This window comes from Prionailurus bengalensis, chromosome A1 (genome assembly GCF_016509475.1).
Source record: "Prionailurus bengalensis isolate Pbe53 chromosome A1, Fcat_Pben_1.1_paternal_pri, whole genome shotgun sequence".
Taxonomy (NCBI): Eukaryota; Metazoa; Chordata; class Mammalia; order Carnivora; family Felidae; genus Prionailurus; species Prionailurus bengalensis.
In genome coordinates, this window is record NC_057343.1 from 11,787,059 (window position 1) to 11,813,941 (window position 26,883).

General features: G+C 35.1%; 1 protein-coding gene across 1 annotated transcript in view; it reads left to right on the top strand.

The window, feature by feature from the left end:
* Nucleotides 1-26,883, top strand: part of PDS5B (PDS5 cohesin associated factor B) — a 196,046-nt gene that overhangs the window by 51,044 nt on the left and 118,119 nt on the right. Inside the window, 5 exon segments of the mRNA XM_043576591.1 lie at nucleotides 17,181-17,307; nucleotides 20,473-20,676; nucleotides 23,325-23,411; nucleotides 23,516-23,613; nucleotides 24,833-24,959. Coding sequence (XP_043432526.1) covers nucleotides 17,200-17,307; nucleotides 20,473-20,676; nucleotides 23,325-23,411; nucleotides 23,516-23,613; nucleotides 24,833-24,959 — 624 coding nt within the window. The 5' untranslated portion in view covers nucleotides 17,181-17,199.

The following is a 26,883-nucleotide window of genomic DNA, read 5'->3' on the forward strand; positions in this document are numbered from 1 at the left end:
GGCCTACATCTTGAAGGAGAAAACCTGAACTCTAATGTTCAGTGTTGAAAAGTTTGATTACGATGCTGGAAATAAATGGAGACTAACTATGCTTGTATGATATTTGGATTGTTGTTGTTTTGCTAATGTTCTGTTTTATCCATTATTTTGAAAAGTGTGATTTTGCAGAATGAGATTTTTCTAGAAATGCACATATAACAGATACCTGTACTTTTTTTTTTCAGGTCTAGCATATTTTTGTGCTTTTTCTAATTGCTCAGTGTTGAATAGCCATTTTGAATCCTAGAATCCATACCTAGCTATCTTCCTGTCTCCCACAGCTTGAATTCCAACTTTGAATCCTAGAATCCATAGCCATTTTGAATCCTAGAATCCATACCTAGCTATCTTCCTGTCTTCCACAGCTTGAATTCCAACTTTGTGATGTGCTGCTGCTGATTTTCTCTACCATCTTTGACATAATGAGTTGTTCTCTTTTGTGTTTCCTTGAAAACACTTAGGTCTATAAGCCAGTGATTTTTAGCAAATTTAGAGTGTATAACCATTGTCCTCCAAAGATTGCTGGTGTCCATTTGTGGTTACTCCTTTCTCAACCCCAGTGCCAGATGACAACTCGCCTATTTGCTTTTTATGGATGTTTCCTGTAAGTGTAATCTATGTAATACATAGTTTTTTGTGTCTTGCTTTTCTTATTTGTGGAATATTTTTGAGGTTCATCCATGTTGTATCATATTTCAGTACTTTGTTCCATTTCATTCCTAACTAGCTTTCCCTTGTATGGGTATACCACATTTTGTTTATCCATTCATCAATTAATAGATGTTTGGGTTGTCTCTACTTTTTGGCCATTAAGTTGCATTGTTATTTAACTTTGCATATAAAAATCCTCATGTAACCTTTTTTAATGTTTGTTTATTTTTGTGAGGGAGCGAGAGAGAGACACTGAGTGTGAGTGGGGGAGGGGCCGAGAGAAGGAGAAAGACACAGAATCTGAAGCAGGCTTCTGGTTCCAAGCTGTCAGCACAGAGCCCAACATGGGACTTGAACCCACGAACCATGAGATCATGACCTGAACCAAAGTTGGATGCTTAACTGACTGAGCCACCCAGGTGCTCCATGGAACCTTTTTTAAGTGTGGGTGTTTGGGCCTGAATAGGAGATTCAAGTGTGCTCCAAAAATTGGGAGCCATGAGGTTAAGGGAATAGGCTTTGGGAATCAGATATGGATTAGTTCCAGTTTAGTTGCTGGATAACTTCAGCATAGTTAATCTCTTTGACCCTCAGTTTCCTCATTTATAAAATGGGAGTAATTATGTAATTCATCTCATTATTAAGAATTATTTCTTGAGCTCAGTTCTCACTTTTTTGCCTATCACTGTTACTTAGATATATACAGCAGTGAACAAAATTATATTCTTTTTTTTTTTAATTTTTTTTTTCAACGTTTATTTATTTTTGGGACAGAGAGAGACAGCATGAATGGGGGAGGGGCAGAGAGAGAGGGAGACACAGAATCGGAAACAGGCTCCAGGCTCTGAGCCATCAGCCCAGAGCCTGACGCGGGGCTCGAACTCCCGGACCGCGAGATCGTGACCTGGCTGAAGTCGGACGCTTAACTGACTGCGCCACCCAGGCGCCCCCAAAATTATATTCTTATTCTCATATAGTTCATGAAAGTTCAGAAGGGGATATAGACATTAGAAGATAAACACCTATACTTATGATAAATTCTTTGAAGGAAAAGTACAGGGGTAGTGTTGAGAGCATATAGTAGAGATTTAATTTAGTTTGGGCAGACTTGGGAAAGCGTACCTGAGGAATTGACACACAAGATTTGAAAAATCAGTGTTAGCCAGGCATGAGGGGAAGAGGTGACAGGAGGAAAAAGGTTTGAGGCAGAAAGAATAGCACACACTGAGACAGAAAGATCTTGGTTTGGTGCCTTTAAGGAGTAGAGGTGTGATAGGAGTATGGTGATTAAAGTGGTCAGATTAATATATTTGGAACTTATTTTAAGGGTACTGGGAATCTATTTAAGAATTTTAAGGCAATGATATGAGGAGATTACTGTACTAAGAAGATCATTTCTGGCTGCTGTATGAAGAACAAATTGGAGGTGGCTTAGATTAGGTTGTGGTGAAATGATGGCTAAATGAGGGTGGATTTCATTTATCTTTTACAAGTAGCATTCACAGGACTTGGTTGGTCTTAAATGTTGAAAGGGTCACTCCCAGTTTTTTGGGGAGGAACAAATTGGGTACACTAAGGCACCATATACAGAGAGAAGATAGAAGGTGGGTTATTCTGGAGGGGGAAGAAGTTGGAAGATAGCTTGTTGTTTAATTTGGGGGATTTTAAGTTCAAGATGCCTTTGTGAATAAACCAAGTAGAAATGTCAACTGGTTGTATATGTGAACTAGCTTTTATAAGAGATCTGTTGGTAGGGTATGTATTATTTTAAAGTCTTTGGAGTAGGTTTTAAAAAGCTTATGGCAAAAGTCTGGAGAAAAACATATAGACTAAAAAGTGAATAAAAGGGTCAGGATTGAATTCTGATGAATTATTAATATTTAGAGGCTGGGTAGAAAAGGAGACAATGAAGACAAGAGTGACCAGTAAGGTAGTAGGAAAATCAAGAAGAGGTAGAGTAGACTAGGAACCAAAGGAAGAGAGTGTTTCAAGGAGAAGGGTATCATCAACTGTGTGTCTGTACTTCTGAGATCAATTAAATAAGGGTTAGAAAAGTGTTCATTTGATTCGACAGCATGGAGGTCAGTGATGACTTCTAGTTAGCTTTTATTGCATAACAAATCACCCCACAAGTTAACGGCTTAAAATAACCACCGTTTATTTGGCTTCCAGTTCTACAGGTTGACAAGTTGAGTTTGGCTTAGCTGGGCAGTAGCTGGGCAGTTCTACTCATCTGGATCAGCTTTAGTGATCCCTTACCTGGGCTTGCTCATGCATCTACAGGTATGCCTCTGTCATTACCTGCTAGTTTGGCTGTGGCTGGCTTGTTCATGATGATCGTGGCTGGAAAAACTGGGACCTCTTTCCATACGATCTCTCATTTTCCAGTGTGATGACTTCTGGGCTTGTGCACAGGTTCAGTAGAGTTCCAAAAGCAGCAAGTCTGTAAACTCCAAGCCAGAAACCCTTGTTAAGCTTGCCAAATGTCCTAGTGGATCAAGTCATAAGTTCATTTCAGATTCAAGGGCTGGAAAAACACTCTTGATTGGAGGAGCAACAAAGTCACATTGCAAGGGTGTAGTTACAGAAAAAGGAAAAATCCGTTGCCGTTTTTGAAGCCTGCTACGATGATTATGGCAAAGGCATTATTGCTGATGATGGGGGGGATGTTGGAAACAAGATTGCTAGTATGAAAAGTGAATGGGAACTGAAGATGTGAAGGTAGAAAATATACTTCTTGAGAGGCTTGGCTGTGAAAGTAATTTGAGAGAGAAGACAGTAGTAGTTGGAGGGGTATTTGTAGTCTGAGCAGGTGTGTTGCGGTATTCTTTCCACTGGAGAACAGAGTGTGTTGAGTGCTGAGAGAAGGGATCGAGTAGACACTGAGGATGCTGAGGCAGAAGAAAGAGGAGACAACTAATCAAGTGAAAGTCTCTGATAAACCTGTAGAGGATGGGATTTTGTGTACCTGGGTAGGGATTAGCTTTTGATGTAAGGCTAATATACTTTCTAATAACAGGAAGGAGAAAATGGATATAAATGCTGTAGGTAGGCCAGTAGATTTAGTGATAGGACCCTGAAGAGGTTCCTGTTTGATAGAGCTGTTTTCTCAGTGAAATAGGGGCGTGCAAGAATGTATGCTTAAGATTTGATGTTCATAGAGGAATACCTAATTTTATTCCCCCACTGAATGGGACACTGAGCTGATGTAGAGAAATACCAGTCATTTAGTAAATGGGAGATACTGTCATTACTAATATAAAAAGTATTACTTTAAAGAGATTTACAGGGGCACCTGGTTGGCTCAGTTGGTAAAGCATCCAGCTCTTGGTTTCAGTTCAGGTCATGATCTCATGGTTCGTGGGATCGAGCCCTGCGTCTGGCTCTGCACTAACAGCACAGAACCTGCCTGGGATTCTGTCTCTTCTCTCTCTGCCCCTCCCCCCACTTGCACACATGGGCATTCTCTTTCCCCTTCTCTCTCTTTCTGTCAAAATAAACATTTAATAAAATCTAAAAGATTTAACAGAATACTTTATGTATTGTTAGAAACTGGTGCTAATTGATGGAGCACTTCACTGACTCCAGTTGGTTAAGCATCTGACTTCAGCTCAGGTCATGATCTCATGGTTCCTGAGTTCGAGCCTCCTTAGGGTCCTCTGTGCCCCTCCCCTGCTCATATTTGAGCTTGCTCTTGCTTGCTCGCTGTCTCTCAAAAACAAATAAACATTAAAAAAAAAAAAAACTGGTGCTAGTCGAGATATTCTATGGCCTAGGGCTCTTTTTGAACCAGTTAAGTTAAACTTTACTCCCTTCTGTAATGTTGATGGTCCTTAAAAGGCATGTAGGCAAGAAATATGTTTAATCTTTTGTAAATAAACATTACCAAAAATATGAACAGAATGAGTTTGCTGTCTAAAAGGACTTTAAGCCATTTAAAATTGCTTTGTTTCACCAGAACTCATAGAGATAACTATTAAATAAACTTAATTTGAATTAAAAAAGATTAATTCAAGTTGCTTGGTAGCTTAGTGGTAACACTGTATATGGAAAACAGCTTTTTGTTTGCATAGTTGGAAAATATGTAAACGTGGCCTTAAGGTTATACACTTAGGGAAAATTAACATAATTTATTTTGTCTTTTATTCTTTTAGAAAGCACTCTTACTAGCTTTTTAATTGTTCCTGGCTTAGAATAAGCCTAACTTCTATTCTCTGTAATCACTCTGGACTGGAAAGGTTGTCTTTATGGAGGGCACCATCTGCTGGTTATAAGAGGTACCGATTGTGGGAAGACTGCATTTTGCAGTTACCAGAGTCTTCACAAAATCTTGTTTCCCTTCTAATTCCAACTCGGACTTGGAGTAAACTCCCAGGAGGAACAGCAGTTTTTAATAAACACAGCCAAGTAGAGATTCTAGTAGCAGTCTGATTTGATTTCTGTGACCCTGAATTTGTTGTCACATACTGGATTTTTAATAAAAATCACGACAGTGTCAGATGTCTTTATTTCTTCTCAGATCAGTTAAAAAAAAAGATTATTCCTATTGCTCTTACCTTTGCTCTTCAATCCAGTCAGTACTTTGTTTTTTTCCATTCATTGAAAGGATCTTAAATATTTTTACTGTAGTCTTATTTGATCTTAACAACATTTATTTATATGTGATATTATCAGAATAAAGAACAATGTTTTCATTGATTTTTCTTCCAGTGACTGTCAGTATGATTTTTAAAAATACTGATATGGGGGTGCTTAGGTGGCTCAATTGGTGGAGCATCGGACTTGAGCTTGGGTCATGGTCACATGGTTCATGAGTTTGAGCACCATGTCCAGCTCTCTGTTGTCAAAGCCCAGAGTTAGCTTCGGATCCTCTGTCTCCCTCTAGCTTTCTGCCCTGTGTGTGTGCACACGCTCTCAAAAATGAATAAACATGAAAAAAGATCAGATTAAAAATATAGATGTTTCCCTTAATTAACATTTTAGATGAACTTACTCAAAGGTTGTATAAGCTCTTTAGTATTAGAATATTTTATTGTGTTTTATTTGTTCATATTGGATATAAAAATGTAAATATTTGTAACAACATGCATTACAGTGCATACAATGAAATTAACTGCTTTCTGAAACTATTTGTTTCACATTACCCTTTAAAAGCAGGAAAATTCTATATCATAGTTTTACTATAAATTGGGGGTAAATTGAAAGCATATATTTTTAAATGGAAAAAGGAATTTGTTCTTCTATAGTGTATTTAGTATATAAAATGGATTCTGATAGTGGTCAGTTTTATGTAAATTATTATTAAAAAAATTTTTTTTTAGCATTTATTTATTTTTTGAGAGGCAGAGAGAGACAGTGTGAGTGGGGATAGAACAGAGAGAGAGGGAGACACAGAATCCGAAGCAGGCTCCAGGCTCTGAGCTGTCAACACAGAGCCCGACATGGGGCTCGAACTCACAGTGAGATCATGATCTGAGCCGAAGTCGGACGCTTAACTGACTGAGCCACCCAGGTGCCCCTATATAAATTATTTTTTAAGTACGGTTATTATTTTCTTATTTTCAGTGTATCCACTCTGCTTTACATGTGAATAATTAAAAGTCCACAAAGATGAAATATATTATGTCAGATAATTTAAGTCTGTTAAACCTCAGAGGAGCAGCTGTATATCAATATCTCTTATTCGTTTCTGATAAAAATTGAAGATCCCATTTATTTCCCATACCCTTTCTTTCTTCAGCATTGCTCCCTTTCCCTCTTTCTCATTTACACTTTTTTTTTTTTTCTCTTAGGTTGCAGTTTAGTAGTTATTTCTGTTATTTCGGGAAACTTTTTCCTTAAAGATCACCTTACCAGGTCCAAGGGAGTATTTACTAAGGCCATTTTGTATGTTTCAGCAACATGTGTTTCTGAAATAATTAGCACTGTATGCCACCCCTTCATCTTCAAGCATTTTTTTCTAGGTTAAAACATTTTTTTTTTTTTTAATTTTTCTACCTTTTCTGACCCTTCTGTTTTTCTTCCTATCCCCCTCCCCATATCAATATAGATGTTTCCTCAGGGTTGAGTCTTGGTGTCTCAGCTCATCCTACATGTTTTTCTTAATCTTGTAAACCCATAAAGCATGAGCTTTATGACCAAAATATTTTCTGGCTTTGATTTTCTTTAAAACTTCAGATCTATATCTTTAGTTACCTTTTAGACCAAAATTTTTTCCCCAAGACTTGACCTCTGTATGTTTTTTCCCTATCTCCATTATGGTGAGAGCAGAGATTTTATATATTTGCTTGTCATTGCATTCCTAGTATATGGTGTAGTATACTGCACCAAGTAAATTCTCAGTAAATAAGTAATTGACTTTCAAGGAACAGAGGCTTTGAATCTTGTAATCATCTACTTCTCTTTACTTTTTTTTTTTTTTTTTACTTCTCTTTTAATATCATCCATAAGTCTTTGAATCAGTTCTTGTTTCCCCATGTTTCCCCATTTCTTCCTTACTTCTTATCTGGAATGTTGTAGCAGTTTTTTAACTGGTTTTACTGTATTTGATTTCTCCTTTCTGGTCTGTATTGCCTGTTGTAGCCATCATTTATTAGAACAGTTCTGGTCATTCATTCAGCAAGGATTTCCAGGGTACCTGCTTTGTGCTAGGTTCTCTAATAGATGCTAGCATAAAATGATATACTATCCTTCGCTTATAGGGCTTATGGCCTAGTAAGAGACATAGAATAAGTTCACTAAATATGATGTGATAATGCCAATTATGATATGTTCAAAGTTTTCCTAGCTGTAGGGGGAGGAGTCTTGCTCTGGTTGGAGAAGTCAGTGAAAGTTTAAACATAGACTTAATTAAGGTACATCATTTGCTTAGTAGACAAGGGCCAGTAAATATGTCATTCTGAAGAAACAGCTTGTATATATTCACAGAGATACTTCAAATCTCTGCTTCCAGTTCTATTGTTTATAAAACTGAAGTGCAAACTGAGTAAACCTGCCTCTTTGTTGACTCTTATCTTTTCTTCCTTAGCTCCCTTTACTTCCTTCCACCTTTTCCTTCAGTCATAATTCTAGATCTTAAGTTAAATTCTGAACTTTCTTCTCTAGATTGGTAACACATTCTAAACTGTTCTCTCTGTCCTTTTGTTCTGTACATCGTTACCACTTCACCCCCATTCACCTGTAGAAATGGGCTTTCTTTTGATCTTATATTTTCCAAGCTTGTTATTTCTGTTAGAATAATTATAGAATTTACTGTGATTTAAATATTTAGGTTTTTTTGGTAGATTTTGAGATCTATCTTACTCATTTTGCCCGATGGTCACTGCTAAAGAGTTCTGCAAATAACAGGCACTTGACAAATTTTACCAAGGCCAATTTTTGACCATGTAGATGACTTTATTCTACAAAGGCACCATATCTATATTACTTAGTTGCAGGGTGTGGTCACAATTGTATATCTATTGTTAGGAATAATGAGCATTAGCTTTTACTTGTGTCGAGGCAAGGCAGAGACTTTTTTGTATTCCAGCTTCTGTGGAAAACTGGGAATCCTGTCACATTTATTTACTATCCTCTGAAATGATTTGTCCTGGGCCTTTGGTAAATATCTATCTTCTTTGGTTGAAGGAACACAGCTATGACCTTGGTTCTTCTCACTAATCTACCTGGAATTCATTTTGTGTAAGCTGTGAGGTATAGGTATGATGTTATTTTTTTCCTTTTCCTTCCTCCTTCTCCCTCCTCCTCCCTCCTCCTCCTCCCTCCTCCTCCCCCCTCCTCCCCCCCTTCCTCCTACGTCGTTTATGTATTTTTGAGAGAGGGACAGAGTGCAAGTAGGGGAGGGGCAGAAAGAGAGAGGGAGACACAATCTGAGGCAGGCTCCAGGCTCCAAGCTGTCAGCACAGAGCCTGACACAGGGCTCGAATCCATGAACCATGTGATCATGACCTGAGCTGAAGTTGGATGCTTAACCAACTGAGCCACCCAGGTACCCCGATATTATTTTTTTCTATATAGGCATTAAAGTATCTCAGAACTTGAATGAATTATTAAAATTTCAAACAACTTTATTGAGCTATAATTTATATATTGTAAAATTAATAAATTTTATCCCTTTCAAGTGTACAGTTCAATAATTTTTTTTTTAGGCAATTTACTGAAAAACGCAATCATCACCATAATCCAATTTTAGAACATTTTCATCGGTAAGATCCCTCATGCCCATTTTCAGTTAATCCCTCAATGGATTCTGTTGAGTTTTTTCATCTTGAGCTCTCTGTAGCATCTAGTACTGTTGGCCACTCCTTGTCTTGAAACATGGTATACCCCCTACTTTCTGATACAGCTTCCTTCCAAATCTTCTCCATACTTCTTTGGTCATTCTCACATTCCTTTGTAAGTTCTTTTTCCTCTCCCTATTTCTTAAAGATGTACCTTCTCTTATCTCTTCTTACTTTATAAGACTTCCTGAATCTGTCATCTGTGCCCCTGGTTTTAACTATCACTGAGGATCCCCACATCTGTCCCTAGCTCAGACATCTCTCTGGAAATCTAACTGCCCACTGACCATTTTCCCTCCTCTTCTTTTTCTTCTTCTTTCTCCTCCTATTCCTCTTCTATCTCTTCCTTCTCCTCTTCTCCCCTGCCCCCACCCTCGACCCAGCAGATGGGGCAAAGCATCTTATTTCCCAAAGGGTACCTGAAAATCTTTTCTTTTTTTAAAACAGATTTATTGCTCTATAACTGATAGAGAAAACACTGCATATATATTATATACAACACCTCTGATACCATTACCACACAGCTATCACTTCTAATAAAATAGCTATTACTTCTAAAAGTTTCCTTGTGCCCCTTTGCTTTTTTTTGGTAAGAACACACTTCACATGAAATCTATACTCTTAACAAATTCTTTTTAAAAATATTTTGTAATGTTTACTTTTGAGAGAGCAAGAGAGGTAGCACACATGAGCATCAGTGGGGGAGGGGCAGATTGAGAGATAGAAAATGGAAAGCAGGCTCCAGGCTCTGCACTGTCAGCACAGAGCTCGCTGTGGGGCTCCAGCCCATGAACTATGAGGTCATGACCTGAACCGAAGTCAGACGCTTAACCCAGTGAGCCACCTTTAGGTGGCCAGGCACCCCTACTCTTAAATTCTTAAGTTAGTCCTAAACACTGACTTAGCTATAGGTGCCGTGTTGTATAGAACATCTCTAGAATTTAACCGTCATGTAGAACTGTAACTTTATACTCATCGAATAACTCCCCATTTTCTCCTCCTCTCATCTCCTGGCAGCCACTATTCTATTTCCTGCTTCTATAAGTTTGACTATTTTAGATACTTCTATAAATGGAGTCCTGCAGTATTTGCCCTTCTATCACTAACATATTTCACTCAGCATAATGTCTTCCAGGTCCATCCATGTTGTTGCAAATGGTAGGATTTTCTTCTTTTTTAAGCCTGAATACTGTTCTATTTTAAGTATATACCACTTTTTCTTTATCCATTCATCTATTGATGAGGATTTGGGTTCTTTCCATATCTTGGCTATTGTGAATAATATTGCAGTGAATATGGGTATGCAGATACATCTTAAGAGATATTGATTTCCATTGTTTTTTGGATATATAGCCAGTATCAGGATTTCTGGATTGTATGGTAGTTCTATTTTTAATTTTTTGAGGAACCTCCCTACTGTTTTCCCTACTGGCTGCATCATTGTATATTCACATCAACAATGTACAAGAGTTCTTTATCTTTCACGTTTTGTCAACACTTGTTAGCTTTTTTTTTCTTTTTCTTCTTTTTTTTTTTATAATGGCCATCCTAACAGAAGTGAAGTGATTCCTCCTTATTGATTTGCATTTCTCAATGGTGAAAAATAGCTTTCTTCTAAGATCAGTAACAAGACAAAGATGCCCAGTCTTGCCACTTCTGTTCAACATGGTACTGGAAGTCCTAGTCAGAGCAGTTAGACAATAAAGTAAAAGCAAGAAATAAAAGGAATCCAAATCAGAAAGGAAGAAGTAAAATTACCTGTTTATAGATGATGTGAAAACCTTAAAGATCCTGCAAAAAAACCTTTTAGAGCTAATAAATTCTGTTAAGTTGCAGGATACCAAATCAACATGCAAAAATCAGTTACGTTTTTATATACTAACAATGAACTGTGGGAGATGAACAAAAGAATTCCTTCACAATAGTATCAAAAAGAAAAAAATGACTTGAGAACAAACTTTATCAAGGAGGCAAAACACTTGTGTACCAAAAACTGCAATACGTTGATCAAAGAAGTAAGACACAAATAAATGGAAAAACATCCAGTGTTCATGGATTGGAATATTTAATGTTGTTGAAATATTAGGTAATATTCGGAACTTTTTATCTTGTCCTCTCTGATCTTTTCTTACTGTTGTGCGTTTCATATATTAATTTTCACGTATATTAATTTCACGTAGCTCTGATTCTAGGCTGTCTTTTCCATTGATTTTTTTTTTCCCTCCTGCACTAATGCTACATCATTTAAATTACCTTTATAATGGGTTTTAATATCTGATAGAACAAATCCATTTAGAGTGTTTTCTTCTTTAAGTGTCTCGCTATTTTTGGCCTTTTGCATTTACATATAAATTTTAAGATAAATTTGCTATAGTTCTTTTAAAATCAAAACTTGAATTTGATTGGATTGTATTGATAACATAATCACAGGGAAGATTTGCTATCTTTACAGTATTTGAGACTTCCAACCCAGCCCATGATATATCTTCATTTATTTAGGTTTTCTTTCATTTCTGTCAGTGAAGCTTTAAGATTTTCTCTAAAAGCACATCTTTTGTTAGATTTACTGCAGGTATTTTATGCTTTTCTATGTAAATTGCATTTTTAAACTTTTTAGTTGCTGTCCATATGAATACAATTGATTGGTTTGCTCTTAAGCCTTCTTATTTTGAAATAATTATAGGCATAAAGTTGTAAAAAATGAACATAGAATCCTATGAACCCTTCAGTTATCTTTTGCTGGTTGTGACATCTGATGTAGTTGTAGTACAATATCAAATTAGGAAATTGACATTTGTATAATATTGTTAATTAAATTACTGATCTTACTCTGTTTTCTCAAGTTTCTGCACAATATTTTCTCTCTCTCTCTGAGTGTATGTAGTCCTGTGTACTTTGATCCTGTGTATAGATTCTTGTCATTACCATCACAATCAAGATACAGAATTATGAAAGAATTCTCTCATGCTACCACTCAGTCTTATCTGTGTACCCTGGCAACCACTAATCTGTTCTCCATGCCTATAGTTGTCATTTTGAGAATGTTAAATTAATGAAACCATATAGCATGTAACCTTTTGATATTACAGTAAGTCTAATGACCATAGATTATTGCATGTGTCAGTAAGTAAGTTTTTTAGTAGTGCATTTTATGGATCTGTCAGTTTAACTGATCATTCTTTGAGGAGCTTTCGATTGCCTCCGGTTTTGGGGTGTATGAATACGCTGCTATAAATATTCTTGTACAGGTTTGCATGAACACAAGCTTTCATTTCTGTGGGAAAAATTCCCAAGAGTGAAATTGCTGGTTTGTATGATAAAGTGCCTGTTCAGTTTTATGAGAAACTGCTAGATTATTTTCAACTATGTTTGTACTATTTCACATTTCTACCAGCAGTGTCTAGATTCAATTTCTTTGCATCCTTGCCTACATTTGATGTTGTCGCTATTTTCTATTTTAGCCATTCTAATAGTATATAATGGATTTTTTTTCCTTATTTTGTTTTTAATTTGCATTTCCCTAATGATTAATGAGGTGAACATTTTTTCATGTGCTGATTTGCCATTTGCATTTCCTCTTCAAATGTCTGTTCATGGCTTTTGCCCATTTTGTAATGGATTATTTTTTTATAGTATCTTTTTAAGACTTGTTTATATAGGCTAGATACATGTACTCTGTCATATATGTATTTGCAAATATTTTCTCCAATATATAGCTTAACTTTTCTCTTAACAGTTTTTTTCACAGAGCAAAAGTTTTTAATTTTTGAAATCCAGTTTGTCACTTTTTCATTTTATAGATCTTGTAGTGTCATTTCTAAAAACTCTTGTAGTCTCAATAGTGAAGATATCTTCCATGTTTTCTTTTAAAAATTTTTGTTTACATTTTCTATTTAAATCTTTGGTGTATTTTAAATTAATTTTGTATAAGATATGAGACACTTAGGTCAAGGTTTTCTTTTCTTCTTTTTCTTTTTCTTTTTTTTCTTTTCCTTTTTTTTTTTTTCCGAGTCTGTGTTTATCCATTGCTCCAGCACTATATGTGGAAAACTATTATTGCTTCATTCAGTTGCTTTACCACCTTTGTAAAAACAACAACAACACACACACGCACACACACCAATTGGGCATACTTGTGTGGATCTCTTTCAGGTTGTCTGTTTTTTTCTATTGATCTGTAGGTCTGTCCCTTTTACCCACATCACATTGTATTGTTTATTGTACTATATAAAAAGTTTTAAAGTTGTGTAGAATGATTACCTTCTACTTCATTGTTTTCTAAAATTGTTTCATCAATTTTAGTTCCTTTGCCGTTCTATATACATTTTGGAATAGGCTTGTTTCTGTCTACAAAAAGTCTTGCTGGGATTTTGTTAGAATTTCCAAACCTGTAGATCAGTTTTAGGGAAATCTGACATCTTTACTATGGTGAGTTTTCCCATCCATGAACATGGTATGTCTTCCATTTATTTAAATTTTCTGTGGTTTCTTTCATTAGTATTTTATAATTTTCAGCATACCAATCTTGTATATGTTTTATTAGGTTTATACTGAAGTATTTCATTTATAGTAGGAGTGATTGAAAATAGTATTGTGCTTTTAACTAAGGTTTCCATCTGTTCCTTTCTAGTATATAGAAATACAGTTGATTTTGTATATTGAGCTTTATATTCTGCAACCTTGATGAATGAGTTTTTTATTTTTTATTTTTGTAGATTCTTTTAGAATCTTCTATGTAACAACCATGCCATCTGGAAATGTGGCTTCTATTTAATCTGTGTGGCTTCTATATCCTTTATCTTGCCTTACTGTGTCTGGCTAGGGCTTCCGGTATAATCTTGAATAAGAGTGGTAAGAGCAGACGTATTTGTTCTGTTTCTGATCTTCAGAGGAATTATTCAGTCTTTTACTGTTATGTATTATGTTAGCTATAGGCATTTGATGTTTACATATTGAGTTTTCTACTCTATACCCTTGCTAAACTCAATCTTCTCTCTCTCTCTCTCTCTTTTTTTTTTTTTTTAGTTTGTTTTGAGAGAGACAAAGACAGTGCAAGTGGGGGAGGGGCAGAGACAGGGAGGAGAGGGAGACAATCCCAAGCAGACTCCATGCTGCTGTTGCAACATGGGGCTCGATCCCACAAACCGTGAGCCAAAACCAAGAGTTGGACACTTAACCAACTGAGAGCCACCCAGGTGCTCCACTAAACTCAATCTTCTTAATTCTGAGGTTTTATCTGTAAGTCCTTTTGGAGTTTCTATGCACATAATCATATAATCTGCAGACGGTAGCTGTTTTGTTCCTTTTTTTTTTATCTTTATATTCTTCATTTCTTACTTTGTTGACTACCATCTTTATTACTGGGTCAAGTAGAAGTGATGATGGAGGTATGCTTGTGTATGTTTTGATCCTAAGTAAAAATCTTTCAGTGGATCATGATTAATGGGCCATCAATAAACATGATTTATGGTGTATAGTATTTGTAACACCCGACCTTTCTCAGATAAAGGAAACTTTCATCCAGTTTTTAGTTTGTTGAGCTTTTTCTCTTTTTTGTCTTAGTTTTCAAACTTTTGTTGAAGTTTTCAAACTTTTTTTTTCTTTATTTATTGAGATTATCACACCATTTTTCTTTTTTTGTCTCAGTTTATTTGTTTTGAGAGAGCACATGCCAGCAGGAGAGGGGCAGAGAGAGAGAATCCCAAGCATGCTCCCCACTGGGAATGTGGAGCTAGAGCTCATGAACCATGAGATCATGACCTGAGCTGAAACTAAGAGTTGGATGCTTAACCCACTGAGTCATCCAGGCACCCCTTGTTTTTCTCTTTTTAATCTGTTAATATGAGGAATCTAACCTTGCATTCCTGGGATAAACCCAAGTTTTAATAACGTTGCTACATTTGGTTTCCTAATATTTTATTTAGGAATTTTGCATCTTTGTTTATGAGCAAGAATGGTATGTGATTTTTCTTGATTTTTCTCATTGGGTTTTGATATGTTGTGCTAGTTAGTTGTATAAGATGAGTTGGAAAAGATTCCCTTGTGTTTTGAGTCTTTGGAATTATTTATGTGGCATTGAAATTATTTCTTCCTCAGTTATTTGATAGAACTCACTAGTAAAGCTATGTAGACCTGGAGTTTTTTCCTTATAGGAATATTTATTGATTGTTGATTAAGTTTATTAAAGGTATTTTTTTTTCTTGAGTCATTTTTGGTAAGGTATAGATTTTCTTCATATTTGAATTTTCATATGCTGATATGTCAACAATTATATGATTGTCTTCTGAGTTTTTACTTTATTGATCATATACTTGTTTTCTTTTGATTCATTCATTATTAGGAAGTATATTTACGAATTTTTTAATGTTTGGAGATTTTTATTTTTTGAAGTAGAATATAACTGAGGAAAGTGTAAAAAATTATGTTGTCTAATATTGTCTAGCTCTGTGACTTTACACAAAGTGAAAACAGTTCTATAACCGCCATCCAGATAAAGAAGTAGAACATTACCTGTACCCAATATAGCCTCTTTACCTCTCTTTTAGTTACATTTCCTACCAAAGATGCTCAGTATCTTGACTTATCATAGATTGTTTCCTTGATTTTGAACTCCTTCAGAAATGTAAGCTTGTGTCGGTGGGCGGGGGGGGCACATAGTATATGCTAAATAATATTCTAAATACTATATGTTTACTTACAGCTTTCAGTTTTTCTTTGGCTAATTTGTCCTTATTCCAATCTATTCTTGAAAATTATATTCCTTGGATGTAAGCTTTAGCTTTGCAATTATAGTCTTTTCCCGCATTGAGGATGGCATTTTGCTGTCTTCTGGCTTATATTGTTGCTACTGAGAAGCCACTTACTAGTTTAAATACTGTTCCTTTCAAGGTAATATGATGGCTTTAAGGTTTTGTTCTGTAGAATTCTTAGTATTTTGAATTTAATTCTGTTTGCGTTCTTGAATTTATGGATTGATATTTTATGCTGTTTTCCTCAGATAGAGGTCTCTTTCATGTTTTCTTTTGATACTCCCGTGAATCATGTTAAACTTTTCTGCCTTCTGTATATTCTTTTGACCTCTCTTCTAGTTGACTAATTCTGATAGCTTTTTCTAATCTGCTAATAAGTATGTCCATTGAGTTTTTAATTTCAGTTTTTGCATTTTTTATTTTTAGAAATTCTACTTTTCTGGTTTACTCTGTATAATTATTTATTCCTTGTTATTTTTTTAATGATAAATATAGTTTTGCAATTTGTTTAATAATTTGTTCAATAATTGTAACATCTGAAGTCTTTGTGTGTCCTGTCTTGGTGTTTGGTATATCTGCTGATTCCTTCTCATAGTGTCATGTTTCTTCAGGTTCTTGATTATTTTTGACTTGATAGTGCTCATTTTGACCCCTGGAAACATCATAGTGGGGATTGTTTGAGGTGCAGAATTTTACTTAATTAGGTGCTTGGAGGTACTACCACTCAGGGGTCACTGAGTTCATATGTTGAGGTTCTCTGGACAACTCAGGTAATATGAACCTCAGCAAACGTGCAGGCCCATGGCAAAAACTAATTAGCTTTACCTCCCTTGTATCTATGTTGCCTTGCTTAGTACCAAGGCAGCTTTCTCTGCTGTCCCCTGGTGATGGGGGCATGGGCACATGTTGATTTCTGGCTTATCTTTGTGATTTCTTTTGGAGATGGGGTAGTATTCTGCATTGATGTCAGGAAGGTCTCTTTGATATTCTACTTTGACAGGTTGAGATTTACTTCTGTCCCTCTTGCCTCATAAGACCACCAAAACTGAACTCTAGATTTGTCAGGGTTGGCAAATGGCCTTAGAGCCTAAATGGATATAATGTTCCATTGCTCCATTTACTATTCTCAGGTCTTTGGTTTTATTTTGGCCAAGTAATTTGTGATGCTTTAAAAAACATGCTTATTTTGTTTTTTTTCCCCTTATTATTTATAATTTTTGTAGTTGGAGGGTTAGTGCGAATAACTTAGCTTGCCAGTAGTGGAAATGGAAATTAACATACAATTGAAAAAAATTGGGGAAATGTTTAATAAAATGTTTTTTGTTAATTAGAGAGGTGACCTACTGTAAATTAGGAAGTAGTTATAATAAATTACTTGGTGGGAAGATAGGTAACTTATGTTTATTATTAATTTTGTTTATACTTATTTTTTGGTTTGCATCTAATAGTTTTCTTATTTTAGGGGTAAAAATATTTCCATCATGGCTCATTCAAAGACAAGGACCAATGATGGGAAAATTACTTATCCTCCTGGTGTCAAAGAAATCTCAGATAAAATATCTAAAGAGGAAATGGTGAGACGGTTAAAGGTGAGTATAATTGTGTTACATTTTGGGGGCATCTGTTTAGGGTGGGCTGTTACCTGTGGAAATCACATAGAGCTGTATTTTATTAGGGCATCTGAAAAGCAAATGAAAGCTAAAAAAGCAAATGAAAGCTAAAAATGGCTTTCTAGGGCCTCCTATACTTGAGCATAAAGAATCAATCTGTAGTACTCTTTATATTCTTTGTTGTTTGTAGAGAGTTCTCCTTTGTTCTATATCTCATTTATTTTAGAAAACAACCATTTTACTCTAAGAAAGGAAGTTTACAGTCTTTGTACTGAGCACTCAGGCTGTGTTTTACTTTCTTGTAAGTTATTTTGAGAGTAGGTTAAAGTGCTTTACTTTTAGCTTCTCTCCCTGCTTCTGACATGCAGCAATGAATCAAGATTGATGGTGAACTTCCATAGATGAGGCAGACATTGTATGGCTAGAGTCTCTTTATATGTGTTTGAACAATATTTTACTTTTGCTTCAGGGCAGTGATAGTCCCTGTGATTATAAAATGGTTAAAGGAGCAGAATGGCCAAAGAGAATGTTAAGCTAATTCATCAGTTAGTGGACATGTTTTTATTTTTCAGCATTTTTTCCCTTCTAGATTATATCTACCTAGACGTTTATGTTGCTTGATACATTATTATTATTTATCCAGTATTTTAAGACTGGAAAACCTACCTTAATTAATCATTGAAGGCCTAGGAACCTTAAAGCAAAGTACTGTTTTATGGGTATTGCTGCATGGTTTATTCCTAATGCTCGTAAATTTCCTATAAAGTCTTAGTATTATACCTTTATGCATAAAGTATTAGAATGTCAAAAAATATCGGAAGTTTATTTTTCAAAGGAAAAGACATCTTTGAGCACATTAAAAATACCAATTTGTGTGTGTTATATCTAGTTAGGAACTTGTGTATGTTTTGTTAAAAATAGTGAAGCTACAAGCCCTTTCTATATGACATGTTCCATTTTCTGTGTATCTACATTCTCTTCATCTATTGACTTTTTAGAGAAGCGAGTATTCATTTATTTCCTCAGATTATATTTCAGCAGTGATAGGTAAACTTCTCTATTGTTTGCTAAGAAAATATTATTAAATGCAGAAGTTATACTTAAAGGCTGATTAACATTTAGTGTCTCGTAGAGATGTTATTTTCTCAGACATCTTTAATAGACAACTTAAATGTGAGTTACTGAGTTTTATAACACCATTTGAGTTGTAGACAATTTTGAGGGATTCTCATTATCTAGCCCTTGAGTAAACTTTGTTAATCTAGGTGGAATGATTTCCACAGTGCTCACATTTAGTGTTTGTAATATGTTTTCATTATTTTGTTGACATCTATGCCCAGAAATCTGGTTAATATACTTTTCCTTCATTTTTGTTTCCTAATTTATACTTATACTTACCCATATTTTTAGCAACCCTCTTAGAGAATTATAAAAAGGATTTAATGTGGGCTGATGGTAATTTTTGAAATGTACAATTATGGGGATAAGTTTTGAGAATTACAACAATTTGTTAACAGGTAAGGTGTCATTATATAATTTCTAGAGTTTCCTATAACATTTTATTCAAAGTATACTGAAACTCTTCCTCTTTGGTGAAGAGATTCTAGAGAAAGTAATGGTTTCCTGCATGTGGGTCTCTTTTTTTTTTTTCTTTCCTCTTTTCATAATATGCGTAGGCCGTCAAAGCATACATCTTACATCAATAAAATTAATAAGTTAGGAAGTAACTCTGGACCTCGTGCCCTTAAGCTAACTGTAGTGCCCCACTAGCAGGATTAGTCTACTCTTGTTTCTGGTGTCTGGCATAATAGAACTGAGGGTCTGCCCTCTGAGGAACACTGTTCCCTAGCAACACATTAGATGATTTATTACTCAGAAGTCTAGCTCTCTGGCAGAGTAGAAATCCTTGTGTTTTTTAAGGACCAACTCATAGCTATTGATACTTGGTGGCAGCCCTACTTGTTGATTAGTATTCGCAGCACCACCTAGTGGATGCCAGGTGGTTACCTTTCCATTAGAATTGTATTTAAATGTGTGCTCCTGTCAAGTTAGGCGATTTAAAGTCTCATTTGAAGTAAGAATAGTACAGATGGAGGGTTCATTGCGACAACTGGTACTGAAATTAGAGAAAGCTTTTTACAGAACTCAAATGGTACCAATTCTCACCATTTTTATTTCTGTCCTGCTTCCTTTATGTAAATGTTTTTGAAAAAGGAACCATTTCCTATAGGTTATTTCTGCTCACTCCATACATGTCGGTGAGTTCTGCTAATAACTATCCATGTCATATTCTCTTTTACAGTGGCACAAGAAATATTTTGTTGGATGCTGTGGTAGTCACTTCATGGTAGCTTTTTAGTGTTGAGGAATGCATCTTCATCATCCTTTCTTAAATATATTTATATATTCTTTTTTAGCTGAATATATAAATCTGTATATCTGGAATGGTTTATGGCCCAGATGGAAAAAATAAATTGTTTCTTTTCCTAAGAAGTATAATATAAGGATTAGGTATATTATATATAAAAAAGGGGCGCAGTTTTTAAGAAGGACATACTCCTTTTAGTCCAGTTGTAAAAGACCAGAAATGCCATGTAAGGCTAGTTGTTTGGGTTTTTTTAAATATCTGTATAATTTATTGTCAAGTTAGCTAACATACAGTATATACAGTGTGCTCTTGGCTTCGGGAGTAGATTCCTGTTTTTCATCACTTATATACAACACCCAGTGCTCATTCCAACAAATGCCCTCCTTAATGCCCATCACCCATTTTCCCCGTCCCCCCCCCCATCCCCATCAACCCCGTTTTCTCTATTTAAGATTCTCTTATGGTTTGCTTCCCTCTCTGTTTGTAACTATTTTTTTTTCTTTCTCTTCCCAAATCGTCTTCTGTTAAATATAAGGCTAGTTTTAAACTTATTTGGCAAGCAGGTATGATGGGTAAATGGAAAGTATTTTAGTCTTTTAAAAGAAAAGTTATTTTTCTGTAGTTTTAGAAGGATCTGTTCTCTCTCAGAGGAAAAATGAAAGTACTTTATATTAATTATTTGGAAGTTAATCTTTGCAACTAATTTGGATGTTATTTCAAATGACTGTATTTTTGCATGAAAGATTTCATTATTTCATTATTTTATTTTTGTACAGATGGTTGTGAAAACTTTCATGGATATGGACCAGGACTCTGAAGAAGAAAAGGAGCTTTATTTAAACCTAGCTTTACATCTTGCTTCAGATTTTTTCCTCAAGCATCCTGATAAAGATGTTCGCTTATTGGTAGCCTGCTGCCTTGCTGATATTTTCAGGATTTATGCTCCTGAAGCTCCTTACACATCCCCTGATAAACTAAAGGCAAGTACTGACTTAAAGAACTTAAAATAGTAACTGGTGCTTCTATTTATCTTTCTAACTAAAATGGGAGTTAAGGTATTTGGATAATTTCTTTGGATTTTTCAACATTACCTGCAGCAGTCTTTTATTAAACAACCTTACTTTTTAAAGACCCCCCCCCCCCACATACCCCATTTAGTACTTACTTTTATTAAAGAATTTTGATCCTTAGGATAAGAAGTAGATTAGTACAGTGTACTCTATACTTTTTATAGTATGTTGTCATTAGCTCTGTTTCAGCAACACTTGGAGGGGGACACTTTTCCCTTTTGAACATCCATACTGAAGACCATATTCATTATTTAAAACATGGTATTTAATATAAGCCTGAATGTATACCATATGAATCATTCATTTAAAGGAAGGTGTGATTGTGATGTGAATTGTATGGAAGACAATACAGTGAACAAAATTTTAATGAAAAGTTAGGAACGACTCCTAGTACCTGTTTAAAGTAGTAGTAAGTAAAGCCATATGAATGGAGAATCTTTCAAAGAGGAAAGAAAAAAGGAGACTAGCATGATTAGTCTAGCTGCTAGAAAGTGTGAAATAACTAGAGCTGTGCAAAAAGATATTGAATAAAGCAGGTTAGAAAATGAGAAAAACCAGTAATGATAAAAGATAATTGTGGAAACTGTGGGTTAGAGAATGAATCCATAAGAAGATTATTAATACCCAGTGTGGATAAAATGACAGACAGTTTAGGCTTATTTCATTTAACAAGTATTGATGTTTTAATTATGTGTCAGGTACTGGGTTTACAGTGGTGAAAAAGAGTCATCACACAGCCCCTAATTTCATGGAGTTGCTTCTTGATAATTGGAGTGAGGAACTTGCTCATTTCATCAAGTCTGCCAAAATTCTAGCATGGAATGCCCAACCTGCTTTGGTCGTAGTTGTTTAATATTTTAATTTGGTAAAGAATCTCAGGATAGGGGCAGTATTTGTCACTTAAAGGTGGAATTGAATTGTGAAATTTGAGAATGGTCAGAGGTTTAAGTAGATAACATGAGCTGATCTGTGGACTTGTGTACCCAGGTATATATTTTATTTTGTAATTATAAACCTCTAATTTGGAGATGGGATGTGGGCTCTTCCTTACTAGTGTCTTGTTGGCATTCTGATGAAGAGGAAGGTCTAATTTAAGAGCACTGCCACAGGTTTCTTCTGCGTCTTGTGGATTTCTCAGTTTGCATCATCAGTAACCTATCCTAGAGCTTTTGGGTAGTGAAAAGTCCTCCCAAAAGAATATTACACATCTGTTCTATTTATAACAGGACAATTTATAGGAAGAATATTGAGGAGCTGAGACTAAATTAGCATCGTTTTGGATTATTCCATCCCTGAAAAATTTAAAGTACCTTATATTTTCTGTTCATATTTTTGGGTCTTATTTTAAATGCCTCTTTCTTTTTGTTTTGTTGAGGTAGTACTTAAAATTTAATCATTTCAAGGATGTTCTCTAAATATTTATGGAGTAGTTTTCACTATTGATTAGCATAAAGTTTGTATTTTTCTTTGTGGTAGCAGCAATAGAAAACTGACACATTGATCCTCGTATTTCCACTGTCAATTTATTGTTGTCATCAGAAAACCCTTTTTATACATCTGGCTTCATGTGTAATAGGTCAGTGATTGTTGTAGAGGTGATAAATGATTGTTTTCTTTCTATCTCCAGGTAGTCAATGTGGCACTTAGTTTTCTCTTAATCACACTAGGAGGGTTTATTCACAGAGGATGTATTTTGTACAGTATTGCTATCAAAGTAACCATTTTGCAGGTTGTACTTTTCATAGTATTTTTTTTGAAAAGCTAGTCAGTTACCTGTATCTTTCTTCTCCTTTAAAAATATTCTTATCATTTTATTTAGAAGAGAAATATTTTTTTTCTTAGTATTGATTGATTAGCATGCTTCCTTTGCAGAATTAGCTTTTTTAATTTTACCCTTTTCTAAGATCTTAAAAGGCTTATCTCCATAAAAATTGCCTTAAAGTGACATTGAACCTATCTCTATCCAGGTACAAAAGGAAGACATAGTAAAAAAATCAAAAGCCAGGAAATGGGGATAGATCAAGAAATGGTGGGGAAAAACAAGTAATTACAATGATTAGGTAGGAAAGCTTTATAAGTTAACTTCCACAGGTCTTTTTAAAATTTCTAGGTTTCTGTGATCTAGTATATTTTCACTTGGTGATTTATTTTGGAATTTTAAGTTTCCCAAGCTGTGTTTTTGCTGTATAATTATCTATATAGTGCTGTTCCAGCAAACCTAATTAGCTCTCTGTCACTGCCACCTTTGTTATACTCATAATAGGATAAATTTTGGTTTGCTAGTTTTTGGGTCTAGTTTTTTAACTTGCTTTAAGATGGAGGTTTTTCTTTATCTAAGAGCATGGTAAATTATTTACTGTTTTCCTGTGAAGGGCAATAAGATGTTTAGTGTTTCCATATGGTAAGATTTTTCTAAGAAGTTCCAGCTAAATACAGTTTTTCCCCCTGGTTCTTTATTATGGTAGATACACATGAGTGCTGAATTAGCTTTAGGAGTTTAGTGAATATTTTTCCTTAGCATTCATAATCTAAACAATACTTTGTCTCTTTTTTTGAAGGATATATTTATGTTTATAACAAGGCAGTTGAAGGGGCTAGAGGATACAAAGAGCCCACAATTTAATAGGTATTTTTACTTACTTGAGGTAAGCAATATATCTTGAGATGATATTTCAAATTGGGTTTTTTGCTTGTATATTTTTACTAATTAAAGTGTTCACCTTTCGCTTTTTTTATTTCTTATTTTTAGAACATTGCTTGGGTCAAGTCGTATAACATATGCTTTGAGTTGGAAGATAGCAATGAAATTTTTACCCAGTTATACAGAACATTATTTTCAGTTATAAAGTAAGTTCATTTTACTAGGCATATAACTTATTTTAAATACATAGTATTTAAAACCTATAAGTGAACATGCATTAACTGTTTGTTATGATGAGTATTTGGAAGGTTCTAAGTAACATTAGAACTCATTAACATGGGGCACCTGCTTGGCTCAGTCTGTTAAGCTACCGACTCTTGATTTCAGCTCAGGTCCGTGATCTCACGGTTAGATCAAGATCGAGCCCTTGGTCAGGCTCTGAGCTGACAGGGTGCAGCCTGCTTGGGATTCTTTCTCTCTCTCCTCCTCTGCCTCTGCCTCTGCCTCTATCCTGCTTGTGCTCTCTCTCTCTCTCTCTCTCTCTCTCAAAATAAATAAATAAACTTAAAAAAAGCCTCACTAACATTATTTTTATAGATGTTTTAAAAGTGAATAGAACTTAATTTGTAAGGTATAATACAAGAGTGGCATAAGGCAGTCTATATAGCCAATATAAAAATATTTTTTGGATTGTATTTTTTATCCTTAAATACTATTGGCTCCTTGATTCATGTAAATAGTTGAGTTTTTGTGTATTCTTTAAAATTATCTACTAGAATTAACTTCGCGGCAGTTTGATTTTCTGAATTTAAGGCAAAACTAAAGTTGATATTTGATTCAATTGCTTTTGATTGTGAGACTGGTTAAAATTAGGGAAAAGTAATCTAGGAAATACTGTTTAAAATATATTTTGGATGCTCCTATAAGATTTGGAATAGAGGGAAGCTTTAAGTGAATATATGGAATTTGATTTGATATTTTAGTATAATGTTTTATAAAGTAGTGTTCTTCAGTACCATGTTATGATTAAATCCTGTACACTTTATTTTTATTATTTTTGAGAGAAGGCGAAGTTGTATATATTCTAATACTTCATGTTGTACTAGTGTTAGGAATATGTTTATGTGCACATGTGCGTGAACAAGGGACAGGTGGGAAGGGGCAGTGGTGGAGGGAGAAAGAGGGAGGGGGAGGGGGGAGGGAGGGGGGAGGGAGAGGGAGAAAGAGAGAGGGGAGGGGGAGGGCGAAAATCCCAAGCAGGCTCTCCACTATTGGCACTGTCACTGTGGACCCCATGTGGGGATTGTACTCTTGAACAGGGAGATCATGACCTGAGTCTAAACCAGAAGTCCGACACTTAACTGACCCACCCAGGCACCCCTGAATCCTGTATGCTTTAAATAAAATATCTATTTTGAATTTCAGCAATGGCCACAATCAGAAAGTTCATATGCACATGGTAGACCTCATGAGTTCTATTATTTGTGAAGGTGATACAGTATCTCAGGAGCTTTTGGATACAGTTTTGGTAAATCTGGTACCTGCACATAAGGTAAGTAGCAACATATACCAATATGTCTAAAGCCTGTTAATATTAAGGTCAAGAATTTGTGCTTATGTTCCAAATACAATTTTTCCTGCTTTAACCTTAGTTTTAGAGAATCTGTTTTATTGGTTAATATTAATAAATATTAGTAAAACATGGTACACTTATTAGTTACTAATTAAGTAGATGTAGTTTATGTGATAAAATATCTGTAATAACTATGTGGTGTAGGATATGTTTCAAGGAGTGAGTTAATACTACTTAGATGCTATCATATAACTTTATGTGTCAGGAGATGCTGAAAGCAGTTAGAGCCTTAGTTCTAAGACAGCAGTAGTTAGATGGAGTTGGGGGGTGAAATTAAAAGGGAAGTCTCTACTAATTTCTGGACAAAGGATATGTTCATGACAGTGTTTCTTCCCTTGGTGATATTAATCAAGACTTGTTTGTGTGTCTTGTTCTTTGAAAATGACTAACTCTGCAGTAAACGGTTGGAAATAATGGTTCTGTGAAAGGGATAAAAGAGAGAGTTAAAAAGAGGGGCCAGGGAGTCACGAGTATAAAGATCTGTGCAAACTGAAGAACTTCCTGGCACGGTGTAATCTAATTTCACAAGTATGTGACATTCACACAAAAAGTGCTTCCATGAAGATGACTGCATAATTTAATATTTCCGGATTAAAAAAAAAATTTTTTTTTAACGTTTATTTGTTATATTATTGAGAAAGACAGCATGAATGCAGGAGGGGCAGAGAAAGAGGGAGACACAGAATCTGAAGGAGGCTCTAGGCTCTGAGCTCTCAGACCAGAGCCTGACACAGGGCTCCCACTCACAATCCAACTCACAAACCGGGAGATTATGACCTGAGCCGAAGGCAGACGCTTAACCGACTGAGCCACCCAGGTGCCTCTAGTATTTCCAGATTCTTAAAATAGTCCATCAATGCTGAAAGTTAAATACTGCAAATAGACCTAAACATTCAGATAATACATTTGTTAGATAAAAATAATAAATACCTTAAAAGATTTAAAGATAATATATGCTTCAAGGGATCAAAGGCATGAAAATAAGAGTTAAAAACATAATAGCTAGATATATGAAAGAAGTTTAGGAAAAAAGTAGAAATGAGAAATGGTCATTGAAATTAAGATCTTTACTGGGTTATAAAAGATTTTGAAAGCTAGGAGATAGATCAAGGAATTATGCAGGTAAAGTGAGATAAAGAAGACATGAAGAATACTGAGACATGAAAAACAGAATGAAAAGGACCAATATAATTTATAGTGATTTCAGAACACAAAGTAGAGAGTAGAGAAGAAATGTTTAAATAAAAATTTGCTTAAAATTCTCCAGAACTGTTGGAATGCATGGATTTATGGGTTAGGTAGCAAAAGTCATGAGCAGAATAAATAAAAATAAATCCCAGTCCAGGAACATCCTGGAGAAATTCTAGAATGCCAACAGAAATTCTAGAATGCCAAATAATCTATAAAGCACCCAAAGGGAAAAGGCACGACACTTACCAAGGAATAAAGATTAATCTATTGCCGACTTCTCAGTAACAAGGATAGATGCCAGAAGATAATGGGACTATATTTCCAAAGTGCTAAGATAAAATAACTGTGCATGTATGTGTAGGTGTGTGTAGTCACATACCCAATTTGAGTGCAATTAAGATATTAAATACTCACTTGTCAATAGATTCTTCCTGAATGAACTATGTGAGTATTGTAGAATGATGGAAGTTGAATTAAAAGAAGGAACAAGAAATAATGATGTACAAAGAAATGCTCCAAATAAGAACTAATACATTAAAAAAAAATAGTAGCAATCATAATGACTACAGGGATGTTAACAAAATAGTCCTGAATTACTGGATATGAATAACAAATAACAAATGAGATATAATGGCTTAATGGAGAGTCAGTG